Source organism: Condylostylus longicornis, unplaced genomic scaffold, assembly GCF_029603195.1.
Source record: "Condylostylus longicornis isolate FDR11 unplaced genomic scaffold, ASM2960319v2 ptg000081l, whole genome shotgun sequence".
NCBI lineage: Eukaryota > Metazoa > Arthropoda > Insecta > Diptera > Dolichopodidae > Condylostylus > Condylostylus longicornis.
The window spans coordinates 889,180-910,317 of NW_026578049.1; the positions used below are offsets into that span (position 1 = coordinate 889,180).

Below are 21,138 nucleotides of genomic sequence, written 5' to 3' on the forward strand. Positions count from 1 at the left end.
GGTATTTTTTATGTTTTAGAGAATTGTTGCTTTTTCAATTTTCATTTTCTCAACAAATTCGAATCAAAAATAACAAACATTAATTAAATTTAGGCAGAATTTAAATTATAAACATAAAATGAAAAAAAAAAACTGTAAAGTTGACTTAAGTATAGTGATCACATTCGTGAAATTTACTAATTGACCAAATTAGTAAGATTCACATTTATATATTATTGGAATTGGCCAGATTTTTTCTCAAAAATGTAATATACTTTACAACGTAAGCTTATATAAGTTTTTAAAAATCCCTTAATAGGGCTGTGAGTAGAGGAATTAAATTAAGCCCCAAATTTGATCAACTTGATCATAGATACATTAATTTTTAAATTGATTATTTTGTATTTACTTATACCGTATATGTGTATGTATATAAGGTATATTTTATTATAACTAATATAGACATAGGCTATTGATGATGAATTCAAAATTTAATTAATACAGGGTGATTTATCTACCATATTTCTCTTTTTAAAAAATTCATATAATGTTATACAACATGTTATATAACATGTATGTTAAATTCTATTTTTGTCACAATATTAATTTTCTATGGTCTTTCAGTCCTTATAAAAAAATTTAAAAAATTACATTGAATTTCAGATGAAACATTGTTTAAGAATAATTTTCAAAAGACAATAATAAAATTCTCGTTAATCATTATATTGTAACCTTTTTTACATCATACCGAAAAAAAAATTAAAATCTACGCGCTTTTCATTTAGTAACTTTAAACAAATTTTACAGCAATAATTATGAAATTACAATTTAAAAATTAAAAATATTAATAAATTTTTATTTTCTTTTTTTTTTGCATTATACTCTATAATTATGTTTTTTATTAAGTCAACCCAAATATACGTATGTATAAACCCTTCAGATACCTTAAATTTCTCATATTGTATAATATTTATCCAAAAATTTATATAATATGCAATAAAAACATTATGCAAATAAATATCCAAATAGATATCATTACAATATATGTACGTGTATATATATATTTATGTTAAAAATTACAAAATAAAAGAAAAAAAAAATAAATTATTAAATGAAAAGAGCAAATGGAAAAAAAAAGAAAAGATATGAAAATCTTGATTAAATGCTAAAATTACATTAAAAATACAAAAGATTTTTATTTCAATAAAATCATAAGAGTATAAATATGTGAATGTACATAAATTATATATTTTTTTTATATGTATATACATATACAAATATTCATTATTTAAAATAATTATTCAAGCATATATACATACAAAGTCTATCCTATTACAAAAGCATATATTGACAATATTTTAGAATTTTTACCGGGATACTAGAGTATAATGGTTATTTACTATTATATGCGGTGTATATTTTTATCTATATTTATATATATATATTTATATATTACAGTCTTGTACATGATGTGTATGCACACCTTTATTTCCAGTTTTCATATAGTTGCATAATATATGCAATAGCGCATATGTTCCTTTATAATACATTACGTAAATATATACATTATGTATATTTAATAATATTCATTCACGTATACGTCATTACTATGCACATACCATTTTACTCTTGCAATATGTACATTCATAAATAAAAAGAAGAAAAAAAAATTTTTTTTTTACATATTTGCTTTTGTTGTTTTCCTCTTCTTCTTTTCTATATAAATATTTTATATATATATATGCATATATAACAAAATTATTATCATCATGTGCACAAAAAAGTAAATGCATCCCGGTTTACTGTTACATTGACACAAGCTACATTTTATTTTTTATTATTCTTATTATTATAATTTTTTTTTTTTATTCATTTTCACAATTCTTATGTTATTCTTGGTATCCTTAAATGTATGTATACATCGCATATACAGTCTAGTTTCTATATTTTAAGCACAAACTCTAAAGTTTGTAGATGTGTATATGCTTATATAATGCAAAAAATTTGATATATCTTCATTAGTAACATATATATCTTATAATGTATATATATATAGATATTTAAGAATATATGTACTAGAATTTATTCTAGAAATTTTACATTGCCAAAAAACGAAACAGAAAGAACAAAAAACAAAATGATAAAAGTCAAAACTTAAATATTTGAAGTTAATGCAAAAATTTGTACCATTTTAGGAATTAAATAAGAGCACATAAAAATAATAAAATAAAAGAAAATGTATGTATGTATATATAAAAGAAAAAAGGATCCTCTTAGAATAAAAATTCCAGGAACTGAAAATGACGAAATTTTTTCATTCTTAAAATAACAAATTTGTATATAAATTATTGCAATATGTATATATGTGTAGGTGTGTGTGTGAAATGCAATATTTTTGTATACTCAACTTATATATTACAAATAAAATAGTAAAAGATTCATGACATTGTGAGAGTCAAATAGAAAAGTATATTAAATAAATTTTAAGAGATTAATTACGAATTTGTATTAAAAATCTGAATTTTTTTTTTTAATTTTAAAATTTTTTCTTATAAAAACTTGAAATTTGGCAATTCTTTTTTAAAGCAAAAAAGTTAAAAGTTGCAGTTTTAATAAAATTATAAAAATTTTTCTATTTAAAAGAAGTAAAAAAGGTAAGCGGTTAGTTATGAGAAACAATGGCATATAAAATAAAAGTTGATGAAGTAGATTTAAGAAATCTTAAACTTACAAATTATGTACACCCACGGTTCCATAATGCAGTCATATAATTTTAAATTTTTAATTTAAATTGAAATTTTTTTAAAATTTTTCATGTATTGCTTTCTATATAGAGTTTGATTATACATTCTTTATTACATTCATATTTTTTTTCAATTATTATTTGACTTTATTTAAAAGAAGCGAGAAATTAGCCTGCTATACTGCATATATGTTTTGAAGTTTTGTTTACTCAATGCGACATTTTTACATTTCCTATAAGTGCATGCTCTTTTGAGGGTATTCGGATAATAGAAACCAATAATTATGATGTCGTGTAATTTAACAGATGAAGAATATAGTTTTGGTTTCAAATGTTTTCCACACAAAGACTTCAATATTTGTTCTTCGATTCCTATCGAAACATTTTAATTTTTCAAAAATTTTTCATTAAATCTCAAAATAACATTTAATTGGAACTGATTTCACTTTATATAATTTTAAATCTGAATTAATGCTGTATTACGGTACGTAATTAAGTAAATAGAATTTATAATCTGAATTGTGTGGTAATATTAAAAAATACTTATTAATGTTACTAAAATTAACCTTCTTTTTCTCATTTTTTTTTCAAAATAATTAATAATCATCATATAAATTTGTAAAATCGTAAATTTCTCTATTGAAAAAATTTATTTTTATCTTACGTACCAGTATCAATAGTCTTTTTTAAAAAAAACTTAAATCAAATCAAAATATTTGTTTTTCAGAACATATTGTGTGCTAAATTTTCGTTAAAATTCCCATAGATAATCTAAAGGAAAAATTTTTAGAACATTTGACTTATATAATATTATAAAAAATATAAATATGCACTTTGAATTTTTTTTACAAAACAATATTTATACAATTTATAGTTCATGATACTGAAATTGCAAAAAGAAAATTAATAATAATAATAGTGATGAACAGAATAAACAATAGTAGCAGTAGTAGTAGTAGTACAATTGTATAGTAGTATTGTAGTAGAATAGTAATAGTAGTAGTGATTGTGCTAGATAAAATCTATATAGTATATAAATATTTGTTATTAAGTGTGTATAGTATGAATAATTGTTATAATAGTGGTAATATCAAAAAATCAAAAGATAAAAGTAAAAAAGGAAAATAAACAGGACTAGATACTCATCATTTTAAAATATTTTTTTTTCTCAATTTTCAATTTCTATTTGAAAAAAAAAAGTACATGAGAATATTTTTTCAGATTTTTTATTTATTTTTTAACAGTTGGTGAGGTTCATTTTTTTTTTGGTGTTTTATAACAGGAACTTGCATTGTAAAGCTACATAAAAAAAAATGATCAAAAACAAAAAAATAAAATTATAGGGAGAGGAGGAGTACAAATTTGTAATCACAATGATGGCGTGTTTTTCTTTTTTGCATTCCATTTTTATTTTTATTATTTTTTTTATTATTATAAAGGAAGCATGTAGAGAAAAATCTGTTCCGCTATACACATATTATATAATTCTTATATATGTACGAGTACATATAATTTTTAGAATTTCTATTTTACAATCATAAATATATATTTACATTTTAGTATTATAGTGAATTTGAACTTATAATTATTTCATTATATACGTAAGAATGTATATTTTTTTTATACTATATACTCTTGAATTTTATTTAAATATATGTAGAATATAATCTATATTAATTTATCGGATCATAATGTACAATAATAGAAAATCCCATAAATATAATTTATGTGTACATTTTACATTGGAGATTTTAATATGGGGATAATATACCAAATAATGCAAGTATGTAAACATATTTGTTTTTTTGGTTTTAAGGGTATGTGTACATAATATATACATATATATAGATAATGAACTGGAGAATTTAAGATAATAAAAAAATTTTTAAAGAGTATACGAGTACTAACGAAAACAAGTCAAAAATCATGGGGATGATATGTACATATTGATAAACAAATGTCAATAATTTAAATATCAATTTAATAAATATTCATCTATATACATTTATGGAAAAATTTAATATTTGACTAAAATCTGGTTCTTTCAAATAATTTTTATTTGATTGATTTGCATTTATGATGTACAATAGAGTATAAATTATATTGTTGTTGTCATGCAACGTGACGAGAAAAGTAACGTTTTTTATGCCCTGTTTTCTGTATCCCCTCCGTAAATCAGCATTCCATATTCATCGAGAAGTCGGGAATGCCTTTCCTATGCCCCCTGTAGTCCTTGAGTCGATAATTTTACATTATATTTATACATACTTACACGTTTTACATGTAACATTTTATATAATACTACATTTTTATTTAGAAGAGTAATTAAGTTTTTTTGATAAAAAATTAATAAAAATAATAAGACTTATTTAAAAATAGGCTATCAATTTTCATAAAATTCAAATTTACGTATCTACATACATTAATATATTTTGGTGCTATTAATTTAGTTTAATCTTAAAATTATTTTACATACCGAAATAGAATAAAAAATTGCCTGTTTATGGGCGTATGTCTAGCTATTAAAAGTCCCTTATTTTATAATATACAAAATGTGTGGGTATTTTCAATATTAATAATATAGTATAGAATGAAAAAAAATGTTATAAAAAACTACTTTTTTCTGGCGGACCAAAAAGAAAATAACAAATAATTTTTCTTGTAGTCTAGTCTGGATCGGATTATACACAAGGTTATTCAATGGCACGCGTGTCAAGATTGGCACATTTGAAATTTTCTATGGCAGGTGGGAAGCTTTTAACTGTTTATACCTTTATCACTTAATTTTTTGGTACACTGAAATGTCAAAATGAATACATTTCTACTAACATTTACTTTAAAATATTTCTATCGAAATAAAGTCGGACTTTCAATTCAATTTTATAACCGTCACCTGTCATCTGCCATATGCCAACAGTAATCGCTCATTTGTAACCTGTCAGCTGTCAACTGTCACTTGAAAACTGTCATCTGTTAATTGCAATTCATAATTTGAACTCTTATTTCATAAATTACTCTTTATTTTTGAATATATATTTTTGACCAGATTTTTTAAAAAGTAACTCTTGTAGAGCTACTTTTGTATGATAAGACCTTTTCTGTAATATAAGAAGAACTTTTCTTAAATCTCAATAGGATTGCAGCTATCATCAAAACTTTTCCAACAAGCCCTTTCCTAGTTCTGAGAAAGAGTTATAATAGTTTTAAAATTTCAAAAAAATTTAATTATATCTAATTTCCGGACAAACGAACTAGAATGGAAGTAAAAACAAATGTACTAAAAAAATAAAATTGCCTTTAATTTAAATACATACTCGTATTGTCATTTGTCAATGATTGGAAAATGTTATACACGTACTAATGGAAGTAAAAACAAATGTACTAAAAAAATAAAATTGCCTTTAATTTAAATACAGATTGTCATTTGTCAATGATTGGAAAATGTTATACACGTACTAATATATAAATATTAATATGTTAATAAATTAGAAAATATTTCAAACAAAAATAATATGTATGCACATATAATATTTTGAAATATTTATATAAAATTTTTATTTAATTGAATTTATGCATGTTTTATAAATGCATTTTAAATTTAATTTAATTAGCTGTTATATTAATAAGTACTTTTACGATAATTGTTTTAGAGATGATGAAACTCTCCTTTAAAATCTCATCGGATTTGTTATGTGACTTGTATACATATATATATATTATTTGTTATTTTTGTATGTGATATTATTATTGCCCTCAATTTTATAATATTTGCATGAAAATACCTTTTTTGCTGTTCAACTTAACTTAGCGAAGTTTTAGAAGAAATCAATAATTTTAAATATATATAGAATATAATACGCTTTTATTTGCTATTCGAAACTTATATGTTTTTGAATATATTATTTATGGATAATATCTTTTTTATAATTAATATTAGAAAGAAAACAAGAATCTCTTAATTTAACCATCATCTAACCATTATAAAATGGTACAATTTTTGTAACAGTCACATTTTATGATATATTTTATAATTAAAATAATAAATGTTTGTTTGATGATAACGATATACGGTAAGTAATACTCGTATGTATATACAGTATTCTCCAGCTTATGAATTAAATAATATTAGATGTGGTTCAGATAACCAAATTGTTAATATGTGTAAAAGGGGTAATAAAGAGTATTTTTTTATTTTAAACATGTTTTCGTATATTAAGTACAACATTCATTGTATACTTTTAAAGAATATGCTAAAATTTTGTATTGTGGTTATATAATAAGGTATGGGTTTGTATATTAGAGCAGTTAATACAAATAATTTTGTTATGTCCTATGGTTGCATGGTCGTATATCTGTGATTCCCTTGTATAATGATAATTGTATTGATGATGCCAATAGAAATGACATTTACATATAATATTGTACTAATTCAAATTAAATTGACAGACAAATATCTTTATACAGCTATAACCATAATTTTTTAAAATATATAAAAAAAACTACGGTATTTAACAAATTATATGAGTGGGGGAAAACATTAAAAAAATAAAATGATTAAAATCTTCCATTTTTCATTAATTTTAAAATTACAAAAATTAACTAAAGGAAACCTCATACGTATAAGAACAGATATATATATATGTACATACTGTTATATGAATATAGGCTTGTTTTGTTTACATAATTTTTGTATTAAAAGGGAAAGGAGATTTTAAAGACAATAGAGACGAAAAATAAAAATATTTGGAAAAAAGTAACATTCGTAAAAATGTTACCTTCCGTACCATATGAAAATCAAATAAAAAGAAGAATAAATTGGTAAAAGATTTAGATGTAAAGCCGTTGTTACACTACGTAGAATTTCGCATATAAATTTTAGTAGTGTGAGTCTTTGCTCTAATGGAACATATAGCATAATCCTTTGAATGAGTAGCAGGAATAAGTATGCGTACAGTCCTTTTACCTGTATATTATATTGTCAAATTTCAGAATAATTTCAATGAATTTTATTTATATATAAATAAAATTCATTGAACTGTTATTCATTATGAATTCAATTCATTCACTGTTATTCTATATGTACATCAGTACATATAGAATAACAGTGAATGACCTATATCTATTTGTATACAAAGTAGGATGAACAATCAATTGCCTAAATCAATAAGCTCCAATTAACTAAGAAAAATCTATAATTTTTTTTATATTGTATACATAAACCTGTTGTATATTTTAGAAGACCCGAAGGAAAATTACACCTCCTTAATTAAGAGTTAAGAACAGAATGTAATGTGCGTGGACAGCTAAAACACTGACATAACTATATACATACATATGTTAGATTTTATATTCAAATAAAGTTACAAATGAAATTATAAAAAAATTAAGAATTTGTGGTGTAAGTATTTCTTTCTTTCCAAGTATACGAATATCTTACATAAAAACTTAAATAAACAAATAAAATTGTTGAAATTTATTCATTTTTAAATGCATTGTTTAGAATTCTAATACATTATGTATGTATGTATGTTCATGCACATCAATATCTATACTTATAATAAAAAATTTAATACATATAGTAGATATACATGCATTCACACATATACAAAGTTTTTGCACCCCTTTTTATTTTGTTAACGCATTTTTTTTTTCATTTCATTTTTCCCTTTTCAAATGTCCTTTTAAATTTGAAAATATTTTTGGAAATTTAATGCATAACACAATAAATACGCTTAACAAGCGAATAGGTTTTCTACATAATAATAAGTATATATTATTTACTTATGTACATACATATGCATTTATGTACATATATATTATTTAATGCAAATGTTATTGACCTCGCGTATCGTATATAAACCGGTGTTTTTTTTAGTATTTTTCCAAAATAAATGGAAAAAAGGGCTTATTAACTAGTCTCCGTTCGTCCGTGTGTCTGTTTACAAAATTTTATAGAACATAATTTCTATATACGTACAAAAAAATTTTTACATTTCTTTCATTTGTAAAATTTGAATTTTCGACAATGCAACCTTTCCCAAATTTCTATTAGAGCAAAAAACTAATCGTACCTACATATATGCCATACCATCAAAAATATATTATATGTATTTATGTAACTCATTTACTTAACAGTTCGATTCAACCAATCTTGAATGTACTTAATATTTCATAATATATTTATTAATAAATTTTTATGGAATATTAAAATATTTTTATGGTAAAACTGAATTATGCACATGAGTTATACATAATTTTGTATAGAGCATTCTTTTCAAATAAAAGACTGTATCTAATCAACACCATGACCTAATCAACAGATGTGCCAAGTAGTAAGGATATCCTTACTACTGTGCCACTCTAATACATCTACAACAGCCTAAATAAAAAATATAAACTTATTATATCAAAATTGCATACGGGAACTGGAATCTACCAGAAAGAACGGTAATAATTACAAAAGCTACAAATTGAGCATATAAGAAAAGCCTCAATTAAATATCTTCTTGTTTCAACTAGGACTAAAAGCGTCAGATTTATACGAGTGTCGCTTATATACACATCCGACTGTATTTGTTACTATTTATTATTAAAAGTGAAATATGTACGCCTTTGTTTTCAATACAGTCGCCAATTTTATTTACTATATATTAAAAATTATTAAAATAAAATTATTAAATAATAGTATTTAATACTTCAAAATAAATTCTAAAAATTAAAAATGTTTTAACATGATCAGTTCAATTATCAAAATATGCAAATTAAATTATAAGTTTTTACTTTACACAAAAAAAAAATATTTTAAGATTTATAAAAGTTCTTTTTATTTCATTTATTAATTAATTACACTTTAATTTCCAATTCCAAACTTATTAAATTAAACTATAAGTTTTTACTTTACACAAAAAATATTTTAAGATTTATAAAAGTTCTTTTTATTTCATTTATTAATTAATTACACTTTAATTTCTAATTCCAAACTTATTAACTTTATTTTTAAATCTTTATTTTCTAAACGGCAAAACGATTTAATAACTAACGAGCTACTGAATTACCAACCAAGCCAAGCTGCTATTGAATTTACTCTATTTATAAGAAATAACTGTTTAGTAAGCAAAAAATTGTTTAGAATAATTCTCATGGGAAAGTTTTAATATTGTAATTTGAATATTTGGAACTTTGCTTTAGTTTTGTCTGTAAAAGTTCAATCACGTTGCAATTAAATGATTTCATATAGGAGTTTAATTGCAATGTTGAATTTTAATTTTAATTTAAAATAAATATTTTGTTTTTGTCAAATCACGTTGCGATTAAATGATTTAGAATAGGTTTAAGTAATAAAGTATGGAAATTTGATCGCAACGTTCGATTTAATTTTAGTTATAGTTAAATTTTATTTTTTGGTGTTCCGGGCGTAAGCGAATATATAACTCCCCCCTCGTTAAGCTGGAAGCTCTCCTGAGCTCCAGAGATTATATTTCCTTTACTATTATTTTCATTTGTATCGTTTGGCCGTTTTTTACATTTATAAAATTTTTTCATATAGTATTTTGTAATAAAAATTATTAAAAGCAATACAATAGAGATATTTGACAGTATTAAAATATAATGGTTTTTAATTTCAAATTTTACAAATTCTATTTCATTGTAATTTTCAATTTGCTTCAAATTAATATTTTCTAAATTTGGTATATAACTAACATTATAAGGTTCTAAATAGTTTGGTATTATTATGTGGTTGTTAATTTTTCTCTCTATGTTTTTGAATATTACGTCATCTATTTTTATAGTGCAATTATAATATGTAATTAAGTTAGTTTTAATTAGTTTGTATTGTATGTTATTACAAGTATTTTCTAACATTACATTATTTGCATTTTTTACTAAGATAATATTAGATGAAACTTCCACAATCTCAAAATTAATATTTTTCCTTTTTGTACAATTCTTAAAATTATTATTCATTAAATTTTTTATACAACCATTTATTACTTTTAGTTTATTTTCACAATTCTGTTTATTATTAAAGTAAATTTCATTTTTAAATTTCAATATATTAGTAGATTCAATGTTTATTTCCTCGAAATTTTTGTTAGGTACTGGAATAATTTTATATCCAACTGCAAGTTCCTTTGCAACGTTAGGAATCAAAATGGCAAAAATAATATTATTATCTAGACTAATAAGTGAACTTTTTATTTCTTTATATTTAAAAACATCGATTTCAAATTCATCAATTTCTTCATTGGATAAAATGGAGTGAGTCATGATACCATGTTTAGCGAAAAGAATGTTTTGTTGGACTTTGTCTATTTCTGAATTTAGTAAGTTAATATTTGTGTAACTAGAAAGAAACTGTAAACTTTTTATGCTTTTGCTAAAGGTGTTGTTTTGTTCTCTCAGTGTAATATTTAAAATTTCTTGGTTTTCGTTAATTCGTTTCTGTAGAATATTTAGGTTTTTCTGAAATTGGTCGTTTATTTTAATCTGTTTATTTATGGTCTGAATGGAGTTGTAATTTCCCTGTTCAATAAGTTTTATGTTTTCTACAATTTCAGTTTTGTCATCATCGTCTAAGTTTCCAAATAACCATTTTAAAATTTTGCCACCTAAATTAATGAGTCCTCGTTTTTGTCTGTGTGGTAGTAATGTTTTAATGTTATGTCGAGTTTTTTCGATTTGAATTTGTAATTGTTTTAATGTGGTATTGTCTTGGTTAAAAGTGTTGTAAATATTATTTTCAATTTGTGCTAAAGTATTTTCTAGTTCGCTAATATTTATAAAGTGAAGAATTTTAGAATAGTTTTGAATTATAGGAATTTCTTCCCGTTTGATTAGTTGGAATCCACCCTGATTTTCCAATACCTGAACGTCAATATTTGCAGAACAAGTATTTGAAGTGAGGAGTAAAATTAGTAGTGCTAATTTAAGTTTGTTGTGGTAGTGGTTGAGTGGAGTCTGTTTCTGGGTTACCTGAGGAAAATTTAAAATTTCTTTTTAATCTACTTGGGTGAATATTTCTATTCTGGTTATCTTTTAATTTACCGTTAATTAATTTAGATTTAATATACGTATATTTCTTTTTATGTTTATATCTTAGAGCTTCGGGATTTTTTACAAGAACTTTGTCTCCTTCTTTATAGTCAGGGTCTATCCTATCTTTGTTTAGTTTTTCAATCGTTTTAAGTTTATTTTCATCAATTAATTTTCTAATTTTTTCAATATCGGTTATTTCGTTATTTACAAAGTTTATAGGCTTAACTTTAGTTACAGAGTGAATGGAATTATTATATTTTTCGACTGCGAATAATATTTTTTCATACGGTGTTAAATGTGATTTTTGTGTATCTAAGATACGAAGGTGTTCGCTTAAAGTTCCGTGAGCTCGTTCGATTGTAGAATTTCCGGTATGGCTTCTGGGTGACGTAAAGTGAGCGTTTATATTTTCTGTTCTAAAGAAGTTTTTGATATTAAGACTATCGAACTCATTGTCGACAACGATTTTATCTGGCCTACCGAATAGTGCAAACCTGTTGCGAAGTGCTTGTATAATAGTAGTTGCATTTCGGTCATTAAGACGTTGGACCATTAAATGCTTTGAGAATTTGTCAATTATTGTAAGAAATATTTCCTTATAACAGAAAAATAAATCGACGTGTATTATTTTATTAGGAGAGCTCGGGGTTTCGGAAATTTCGAATCTATATTTATTTGGTTTGCGATCATATTTTGATTGATTACATATGTCGCAATTGTTTATATACTTATGAAATAGTTCCTTAAGTTTAGGGAAGAAAAACTCATCTTTCACTTCTGTATAATTTTCAACGATACCTCGATGGTTTGATTCTTTATGAATTTTTTCTATTAATTTTAAAGCCTCTTCTTCATTTTCTATGTCTATTGCTTTTTTAGTACATTTTATGAATTTCATTTTATTATTATTAGAAAAGAGTTCCGTGAGTTTCTGTTTTACTATATCAAATTTTTCATCATTTAATTCGGAATAGATAGCAGTTATTCCATTTCTAATGAATCGTCTAAGTATGTCATTTAAATAATGGCTATTATTGATTTCATTTTCACTAATAAAGATTTGTCTAAATTTTTTATATTTTATAATTATTTCCCTTTCTTTTTCTTTTGTCAAATAAAGCTGCGTCAAATATTTATTAATTATTATATCGGATGTTGGGAATTGATTTTCATGGCGACTATGGTTTGTTGTTATAACTGAATTATTAGAAGGTGTTTCGTTAGGGTCATCTATATGATTAATTTCATTATTTGTAGAATCCATTCTACTTAAAAAATCAGCAACACGATTTTCTTTTCCTTTTACATAGTCTATTTCGAAGTCGTATTCGTTTAATCTGATTCGCCATCTTTGTAGTTTGGCGTTCGGTTCTTTTAGTGAATGCAACCATTTTAAGGGTTGGTGGTCTGTTCTTATTAAAAATTTTGTACCATATAAGTATGGCCGAAAATATTTAGTGGCCCATACTATGGCAAGAAGTTCCTTCTCTATAGTAGAGTAATTGCATTCATGATTATTAAGGGTTCTGCTAGCGAAGCAGATTGGGTGGTTTTCTTGTGATAGGACCGCTCCAATTGCAAAGTTGGACGCGTCCGTTGTTAATACGAATTTCTTTTTAAAATCAGGGTAACGAAGTATAGGATAAGTTGTAATCAATTCTTTTAATTTTTGAAAGGAGTCTTTATATTGTATATCATTTTCATTGATTTTATTTCCCTTTTTCAAATATTTAGTCATAGGCTGAGCTACTTTCGCATAGTCCTTGATGAACTTGCGATAGTACCCCGTAATGCCTAGGAAACTTTTTATCTGCTTGGGAGTCTTAGGCAGTTTGATTTGTTTAATTACATTAATTTTATCTTCGTTTGGCTTTATTCCCTCTGGTGTTAATATGTGTCCTAAATACTCTGTCTCTTTAGAGAAAAATTTGCACTTATCCACTTGGATTTTTAGATTGAACTCTCTTAATTTTGAAAATATTTTATTAATAGCTGAGAGGTGTTCTTGTAGTGATGTAGAGAAAATAAGGATGTCATCTAGATAGACAACGCAAATTCGCCCGATAAAGTCCTTTAAAACGTAATTGATCATCCTTTGAAAAGTTGCCGGAGCATTCTTTAGTCCGAATGGCATCCGTACAAACTCAAAGTGACCTTGCGGTGTAGAAAACGCGGTCTTTAGACGATCTTTTTCATCCACCAATATCTGGTGAAACCCCTTTGCGAGGTCCAGAGTGGTGAAATATTGAGCCCGACCCAATTTATCAAATATAGAATCTATATTCGGTATCGGGAATTTGTCATCAACCGTAATTTCATTTAATTTACGGTAGTCGATGACAATGCGCCATTTTTGTTTCCCTGAGTAGTCCAATTTTTTGGGTACTACCCATATAGGGCTATTATAAGGGCTACTGGATGGTTGAATAATATTTTGCTCTAACATTTCCTGAACTTGCTTATTTACTTCCCCTTCATGTATTTTTGGAAACCGATATATTTTACTATAAATCGGTTGGGAAGTAGTTGTAATTATTTGATGTTTTACACTTCTGACACATGTTAATCGATCTCCCTCTTTATAGAAAAGATCCTTATTAGAGTTTAAAATATATTTTAATGATTTAGTTTCTTCTCTATTCATATTTTTATTTAATAATTTTTCAAATAATTCATTATGGTTGATTTGTAAAGGTTCTATTTGACAAGTGTTTTCAAAAGGACAAGCTGAATTAAATTTAATATTACGGTTGTTAATTTCTAACCGCTCCTTTGAAAGATTAATATTTGCTCCTATTGGTTTTAAAATATTTTGGCCTAAGAGAGCGTCAAAGTTTTTATTGCTAAGATCCATTACTTTCCAGGACATAGTTGAATTTTCATTGAACTCGTCAGGTACTTTTGTAGTTATTTCGTATTTAATGGCTTGGTTTCCTGCGAGTGTCTTTAATTGAATTGGATTTTCTAATTTGTTTTGTTTAGATCGATCAAAAATATTGCCGTTTATAATTGAAGTAACTGATCCTGTGTCGATCAGACAGGTCAGCCTTTTGCCTTCTATTGTTAAGTCTACTAAGGGTAATGTCGGATAGGGGGACCACAGTGAAAATTTTCTGTGGAACCCGAATCCACATCCATTGGAACTGGACTTGACCGATTTTCGTTATAAGATGGTCCTGGTAGATTATTACCTGTACCACCAAACTGTTGGTTGGGCCTAAAATTCCTAAACTTTTCGTTAGTAGTGTAGTTTCTGTCCATTGGTCTATTTGTGTAAGTGTTTCTTATGTTGTTATTGTAATTGTTATTGTTGAAAGTTCTATTTGCGTTTCTATAGTTATTTCTGGAATTTGTATTATTATTACTATGTCTAGAATTTATGTTATGGTTATTTCTGTAATTTGTATGATTATTGTTCCTATACTGAGAGTTGGTGTTTGGAACCTTGCTGTCGGATATATTGGTTTCTAATAAGCTTCTATAAGCGTCTTCTAATGTTGTTACATTTTTAGTTCTAAGGTACATTGAGTCTACTCTATTTAATTTATTCAAAAATTTTTCTAATATTGAATTTTCATTATTAATTGGATTAAATTCTGAAGATTTATTGTCATCCAAATCATATTTTAAATTTAACAAATTTAATATGGAATTTAATTTAACATAAAGATCACTTACATTTCTAAAAATTATACAGTCTGCTTCTTCTTTTAATTTCAAATAAGATTTCTGTACTCCGAAGGTAGCTTTCAGTTGTTGTTTTACTTCGTCCCAAGTTTTTTCCTGAATTCTCCGGATTGCTGCCGCTGCAGGACCCTGGATCTTGCTGTACAAAATTCTGTATAGATAGTTTTTTGCATCGGCATCCGCTGCTAAGGCAATTAAACTTTCGACTTCTTCGATGAAGGATTTTAGACTGTAGGCGTCTTGTCCAGTAAAAATTGGTACTGAACGAGCTTCGCCTATCAAGTCTTTTAATGTAATTGCAGCAAGTGACATGTTAAAATTTTTTTGTATATTTTTTAGATTATCAAAGTATTTTTCTTTTTCACTTTTCTTCATAAATGTTAAAAAAAAAAAAAAAAAATATTTTGGTTTTTTTTTTCCTTTTTTTTTTTTTTTTTTTTTTCTTTTTATAATTTTTGTTTTATCAATTTAATTAGTTGTAAAATTTGATTTGATTAAAGATCTTTTAATAGATATTTTATTTGTGTTTTACTTATAATTTTTTGTTCGTTTATTTACCGAATTAACTTTTTGAAAAAAGTTCTCCGCCTTTACACAACTAAACTTTTATCACTCAGTTCACCACAAAATTTTTTTTTTATTATTATTATTTAATTTTGCTTAATGGTTTGAGCATTACACTATTTTATTTTCTAGTTTTTTGTTCATTTAAATTGACTTAAGAAAAATGTTAGTGTTTTCTTTTTTTTTGTTTAGATTTTTTTTTGTTTTTATAGACGGAGTCGGTATCCTACCGACTGCGCCAATTAAATTATAAGTTTTTACTTTACACAAAAAAAAAATATTTTAAGATTTATAAAAGTTCTTTTTATTTCATTTATTAATTAATTACACTTTAATTTCCAATTCCAAACTTATTAAATTAAACTATAAGTTTTTACTTTACACAAAAAATATTTTAAGATTTATAAAAGTTCTTTTTATTTCATTTATTAATTAATTACACTTTAATTTCTAATTCCAAACTTATTAACTTTATTTTTAAATCTTTATTTTCTAAACGGCAAAACGATTTAATAACTAACGAGCTACTGAATTACCAACCAAGCCAAGCTGCTATTGAATTTACTCTATTTATAAGAAATAACTGTTTAGTAAGCAAAAAATTGTTTAGAATAATTCTCATGGGAAAGTTTTAATATTGTAATTTGAATATTTGGAACTTTGCTTTAGTTTTGTCTGTAAAAGTTCAATCACGTTGCAATTAAATGATTTCATATAGGAGTTTAATTGCAATGTTGAATTTTAATTTTAATTTAAAATAAATATTTTGTTTTTGTCAAATCACGTTGCGATTAAATGATTTAGAATAGGTTTAAGTAATAAAGTATGGAAATTTGATCGCAACGTTCGATTTAATTTTAGTTATAGTTAAATTTTATTTTTTGGTGTTCCGGGCGTAAGCGAATATATAACTTGCACCCGTAAAATTTTCTTATATTCGCTCATAGATGTCGCTAAAATTATGAAAATAAATTAATAGATTTGCTTATCCCTGCGTATAATTTGTTGACATTTCCAACAACAATATAATGACGGACGCTGACACGTCAACTTGTCAGCAATTAAATTGGTACGATATATCTGAGGAAACTTTAAATATTCCAATTTAATTTTGCTTTAGTAACTATAAAGAAATAATTTTAAAGTAAATAAGGGTTCGTATTTTGGACAAAAATTTAAGTTAAACTTGTGATTTATATATTTTGACGAAGTACGTGTAACATCGAAAAGAAATGGCTTTAGCAGATGGGCCATGTTATACCATTATAAATGGTGGTTTTTCGGCACCGTTCAATGAAATGCAATTGAAACAAGATTTAGAGAAAGGAGATATAAACTTAAAAATAGATACATTAAAAAAGGTTATTCAATTGCTATTAAACGGGGAACGGTTGAAAGGGTTGTTGATGACCATTATCCGGTTTATATTACCACTGCAAAATCATACCATCAAAAAGTTGCTTTTGATTTATTGGGAAATCGTTCCCAAAACGACAGATGATGGAAAGCTGAAACAAGAAATGATTTTGGTTTGTGATGCATACAGAAAGGTAAATTATCATTGGTACAAAATTTCTTATATTAAAAAATCTGCATTGCATAATTTTAGGATCTGCAACATCCAAATGAATTTCTCAGAGGATCAACACTTCGTTTTTTGTGTAAACTAAAGGAACCTGAACTTCTTGAGCCTCTCATGCCTGCTATCACAGCTTGTTTAGATCATAGACATTCTTACGTACGAAGAAATGCTGTTTTAGCGATTTTTACCATTTATAAAAATTTTGAATGGTTAGTACCAGATGCTCCAGAATTAATTGCAAATTTTCTCGATACACAACAAGATATGTCTTGTAAGAGAAATGCTTTTCTTATGTTACTTCATGCTGATCAAGAACGAGCTCTTAATTATTTGGCGTCCTGCCTAGATCAAGTTAATAATTTTGGTGACATTCTTCAACTGGTTATTGTAGAACTTATTTATAAAGTTTGTCATGCAAACCCATCAGAACGTTCGCGTTTTATACGTTGTATTTACAATTTGCTAAATTCTTCGTCAAATGCTGTTCGTTATGAAGCAGCAGGTACATTAATTACTTTATCTGCAGCACCAACGGCAATCAAAGCAGCGGCTGGATGTTATATAGAGTTAATTGTTAAGGAAAGCGATAATAATGTAAAATTAATAGTCCTTGACCGTTTAATAGCTATGAAAGAAAATGAAAATACTGAAAGAGTTATGCAAGATTTAGTAATGGATATATTACGTGTATTAGCCGCTCCTGATATTGAAGTGAGAAAAAAAACCTTGGAACTAGCTATGGATTTGGTATCTTCCCGAAATATAGAGGAAATGGTTTTGGTTTTAAAAAAAGAAGTCACAAAAACCCATAATGTTGAACATGAAGATACTGGAAAATATAGACAACTTTTAGTTAGAACCTTACATAGTTGTTCTATTAAATTTCCTGATGTGGCTGCTGCAGTTATTCCAGTTTTAGTTGAATTTTTATCAGACACCAATGAAGCAGCAGCAGCTGATGTGCTAGTTTTTGTTCGAGAGGCTATACAGAAGTTCAGTTCTCTTAGGCCACTAATTATAGAAAAACTAATTGAAGCTTTCCCAATGATCAAATCATCAAAAACTCATAGAGCCGCTTTCTGGATTTTGGGAGAGTATATTGATTCAGCCAATCAAATACAAGAGTTTTTAAATGTTTTGAATAGTACTTTGGGAGAAATACCAATGGTTGAGGCGGAGCAGAGAATTTTAGCTGGAGATCAAGTTGAACAAGAACACAAAGCAGATAAAGAAAACATTCCAAGCAATAAAGTGACATCTGATGGTACATATGCAACACAGAGTGCGTTTAGTGTAGCACCGTAAGTTGCTTAAAATAACATTTTACATTTTCAGAATTTAACTAAACAAAATTTTTAGCGTTGTCAAAAAAGAAAAGCGTCCGCCATTAAGACAATATCTTATGGATGGGGATTTTTTTATTGGAGCTGCTCTTGCTGCAACTATGACAAAATTAGTGTTGCGTTATATTGAACTTGAGTCTGACGTGGTAAATTAAAAATATAAACATCATTTCAATTATAATTTTAAAAAAATTTTATAGAAAGAACAGAATCGTATTTGCACTCAAACTATGCTTGTTATGAGCTCTATTTTACATTTGGGAAAATCTGGTTTCCCAGCGAAACCCATTACTAATGACGATACAGATCGCATATTTTTCTGTTTGAAAACTTTAAGCGAACGCACACCAGATGCCGTCGAAATATTTCGCGATAAATGCAGGGAAGCACTTGGAAAAATGTTAGATGCTCACCAAGCGGAAGAAGCCCAAACACAAAAGGATAAACAAAAATTGAGTGCAAAAGTACAGCCAGATGACCCAGTTCTTTTCCCTCAATTATCTGCAAATAATTGGCAGAGCCAGCTTGGAGAAAATGTTTTTGAATCTAGTTTGAATCAAGCATTAGCTGGAACTAAATCAGCAAATTTGTCTGATGTTGCTTCACCAAATAACAAATTAAATAAAGTAACACAACTAACGGGTTTTTCGGATCCTGTATATGCAGAAGCCTATGTTAATGTCAATCAATACGATATAGTCCTTGATGTTTTGGTTGTAAATCAAACTAGCGATACTTTACAAAATTGTACGTTGGAATTAGCCACATTAGGTGACTTAAAATTAGTTGAGAGACCACATCCAGTTGTATTAGCCCCCCACGATTTTTGTAATATTAAAGCGAATGTAAAAGTTTCTTCCACCGAAAATGGAATTATTTTTGGAAGCATAGGTATATTTTGTAAGAAAATACTTGCTCTTAATTCTGACTCAAATTTTTTTCGTTTTTAGTATACGATACAAATACAACATCAAATGTAGTTGTTCTAAATACAATTCATATCGATATAATGGATTATATAATTCCTGCAACTTGCACAGATACAGAATTTAGGCAAATGTGGCAAGATTTTGAATGGGAAAATAAGGTAATTTTTAAAGAAGCGAATTTGGGCATTTTATTAAACAAAAAAAAAATTGATATTAGGTTACAGTTAATACGACCTTTACGGATCTTCATGAATATTTAAAACATTTATTAAAATGCACTAATATGAAATGTTTGACGCCGGAGAAAGCTTTGTCAGGTAATTGTGGATTTATGGCTGCAAATATGTATGCTAGGTAAGTTATTCACTTCTAAGGAATAGATCTAAAAAATATTTGAATAATAAATGTATAACGATTCTTTTGAAGATCTATTTTTGGCGAAAACGCTCTTGCTAATTTAAGTATTGAAAAGCCAATGGATGACCCAGATGCTAAAGTAACAGGCCATATCCGTATTCGTGCTAAGAGTCAAGTAAAAACTATTTTGCTCGATTAAATAAGTTTTAGTTTAAAATTCATTTTAATTTTAGGGAATGGCACTTAGTTTAGGGGATAAAATAAGTTCATCTCAAAAGCAAACTGTTCAAGCTGCTTAAATTGAAAGTTTACTATATTCTAATTATTTTTTCCTATTATGTATTTGTTCTTTATATGATTATGAATAAAACTATATAACATTCAAAAAATTCTTGTTGATCTTCAAGACTGCTGCAATGCTTGTTGCTGCTGTACATCACGTTACTCCCGAAATTTCTGGGCTCAAATAATTTCAAAATTGAAAATAATTTTTAAAATGTGATTTAAAATAAAATATTGACTTGACCCTTTTCAGATAAGTATAACTCCACGTTTCAATAAAACAAAAAATAATCTGAATATTTTGCTTCTATTTTTAGTTATTTTTACAGCACAATTCCCAATTTCCATTAAATTTCTGAAAAATTAAACAAAGACGCGAAATTTTCCGTCCTTTTATTTTTTATTAGTACTGTTGCAGTCTTAAATTGTTCCTTGTACTACAAGTTTAAAATGGCGTTAGGTTTTATATTTTTTTTAAACAAAGCTTAAAATGTTAATACGGTAAAAACAATCGTCAAATTAATAAAATTTAGATTCCAATAATTCCAATAATATAAAAAAAGAATCCAATTCTAAAGAAATATTACGTGCACAACCCTATCGACTACTGTTTTCTGAAAGTTTTATTTCTTAAGA

At 26.1% G+C, this 21,138-nt stretch overlaps 1 protein-coding gene across 1 annotated transcript; it reads left to right on the plus strand.

Annotated features, from left to right (window-relative positions):
- The first annotated feature begins 17,060 nt into the window (after positions 1-17,060).
- On the plus strand, positions 17,061-20,626 carry LOC129613134 (coatomer subunit beta). The gene is made up of 8 exons (XM_055527083.1): positions 17,061-17,559; positions 17,619-18,892; positions 18,951-19,080; positions 19,135-19,825; positions 19,885-20,021; positions 20,081-20,217; positions 20,290-20,395; positions 20,454-20,626. Exons 1-8 carry the CDS (start codon positions 17,242-17,244, stop codon positions 20,517-20,519), a joined length of 2,859 nt encoding a protein of 952 aa, XP_055383058.1. The 5' UTR covers positions 17,061-17,241; the 3' UTR covers positions 20,520-20,626.
- The last annotated feature ends 512 nt before the right edge of the window (positions 20,627-21,138 follow it).

Coding starts and splice junctions, on each gene's coding strand:
- LOC129613134 (XM_055527083.1), top strand. CDS start 17,242: ATGGCTTTAGCAGATGGGCCATGTTATACCATTATAAATGGTGGTTTT. Junction 17,560..17,618: donor TTTGTGATGCATACAGAAAG/GTAAATTATCAT, acceptor GCATAATTTTAG/GATCTGCAACATCCAAATGA. Junction 20,022..20,080: donor ATTTTGAATGGGAAAATAAG/GTAATTTTTAAA, acceptor AATTGATATTAG/GTTACAGTTAATACGACCTT.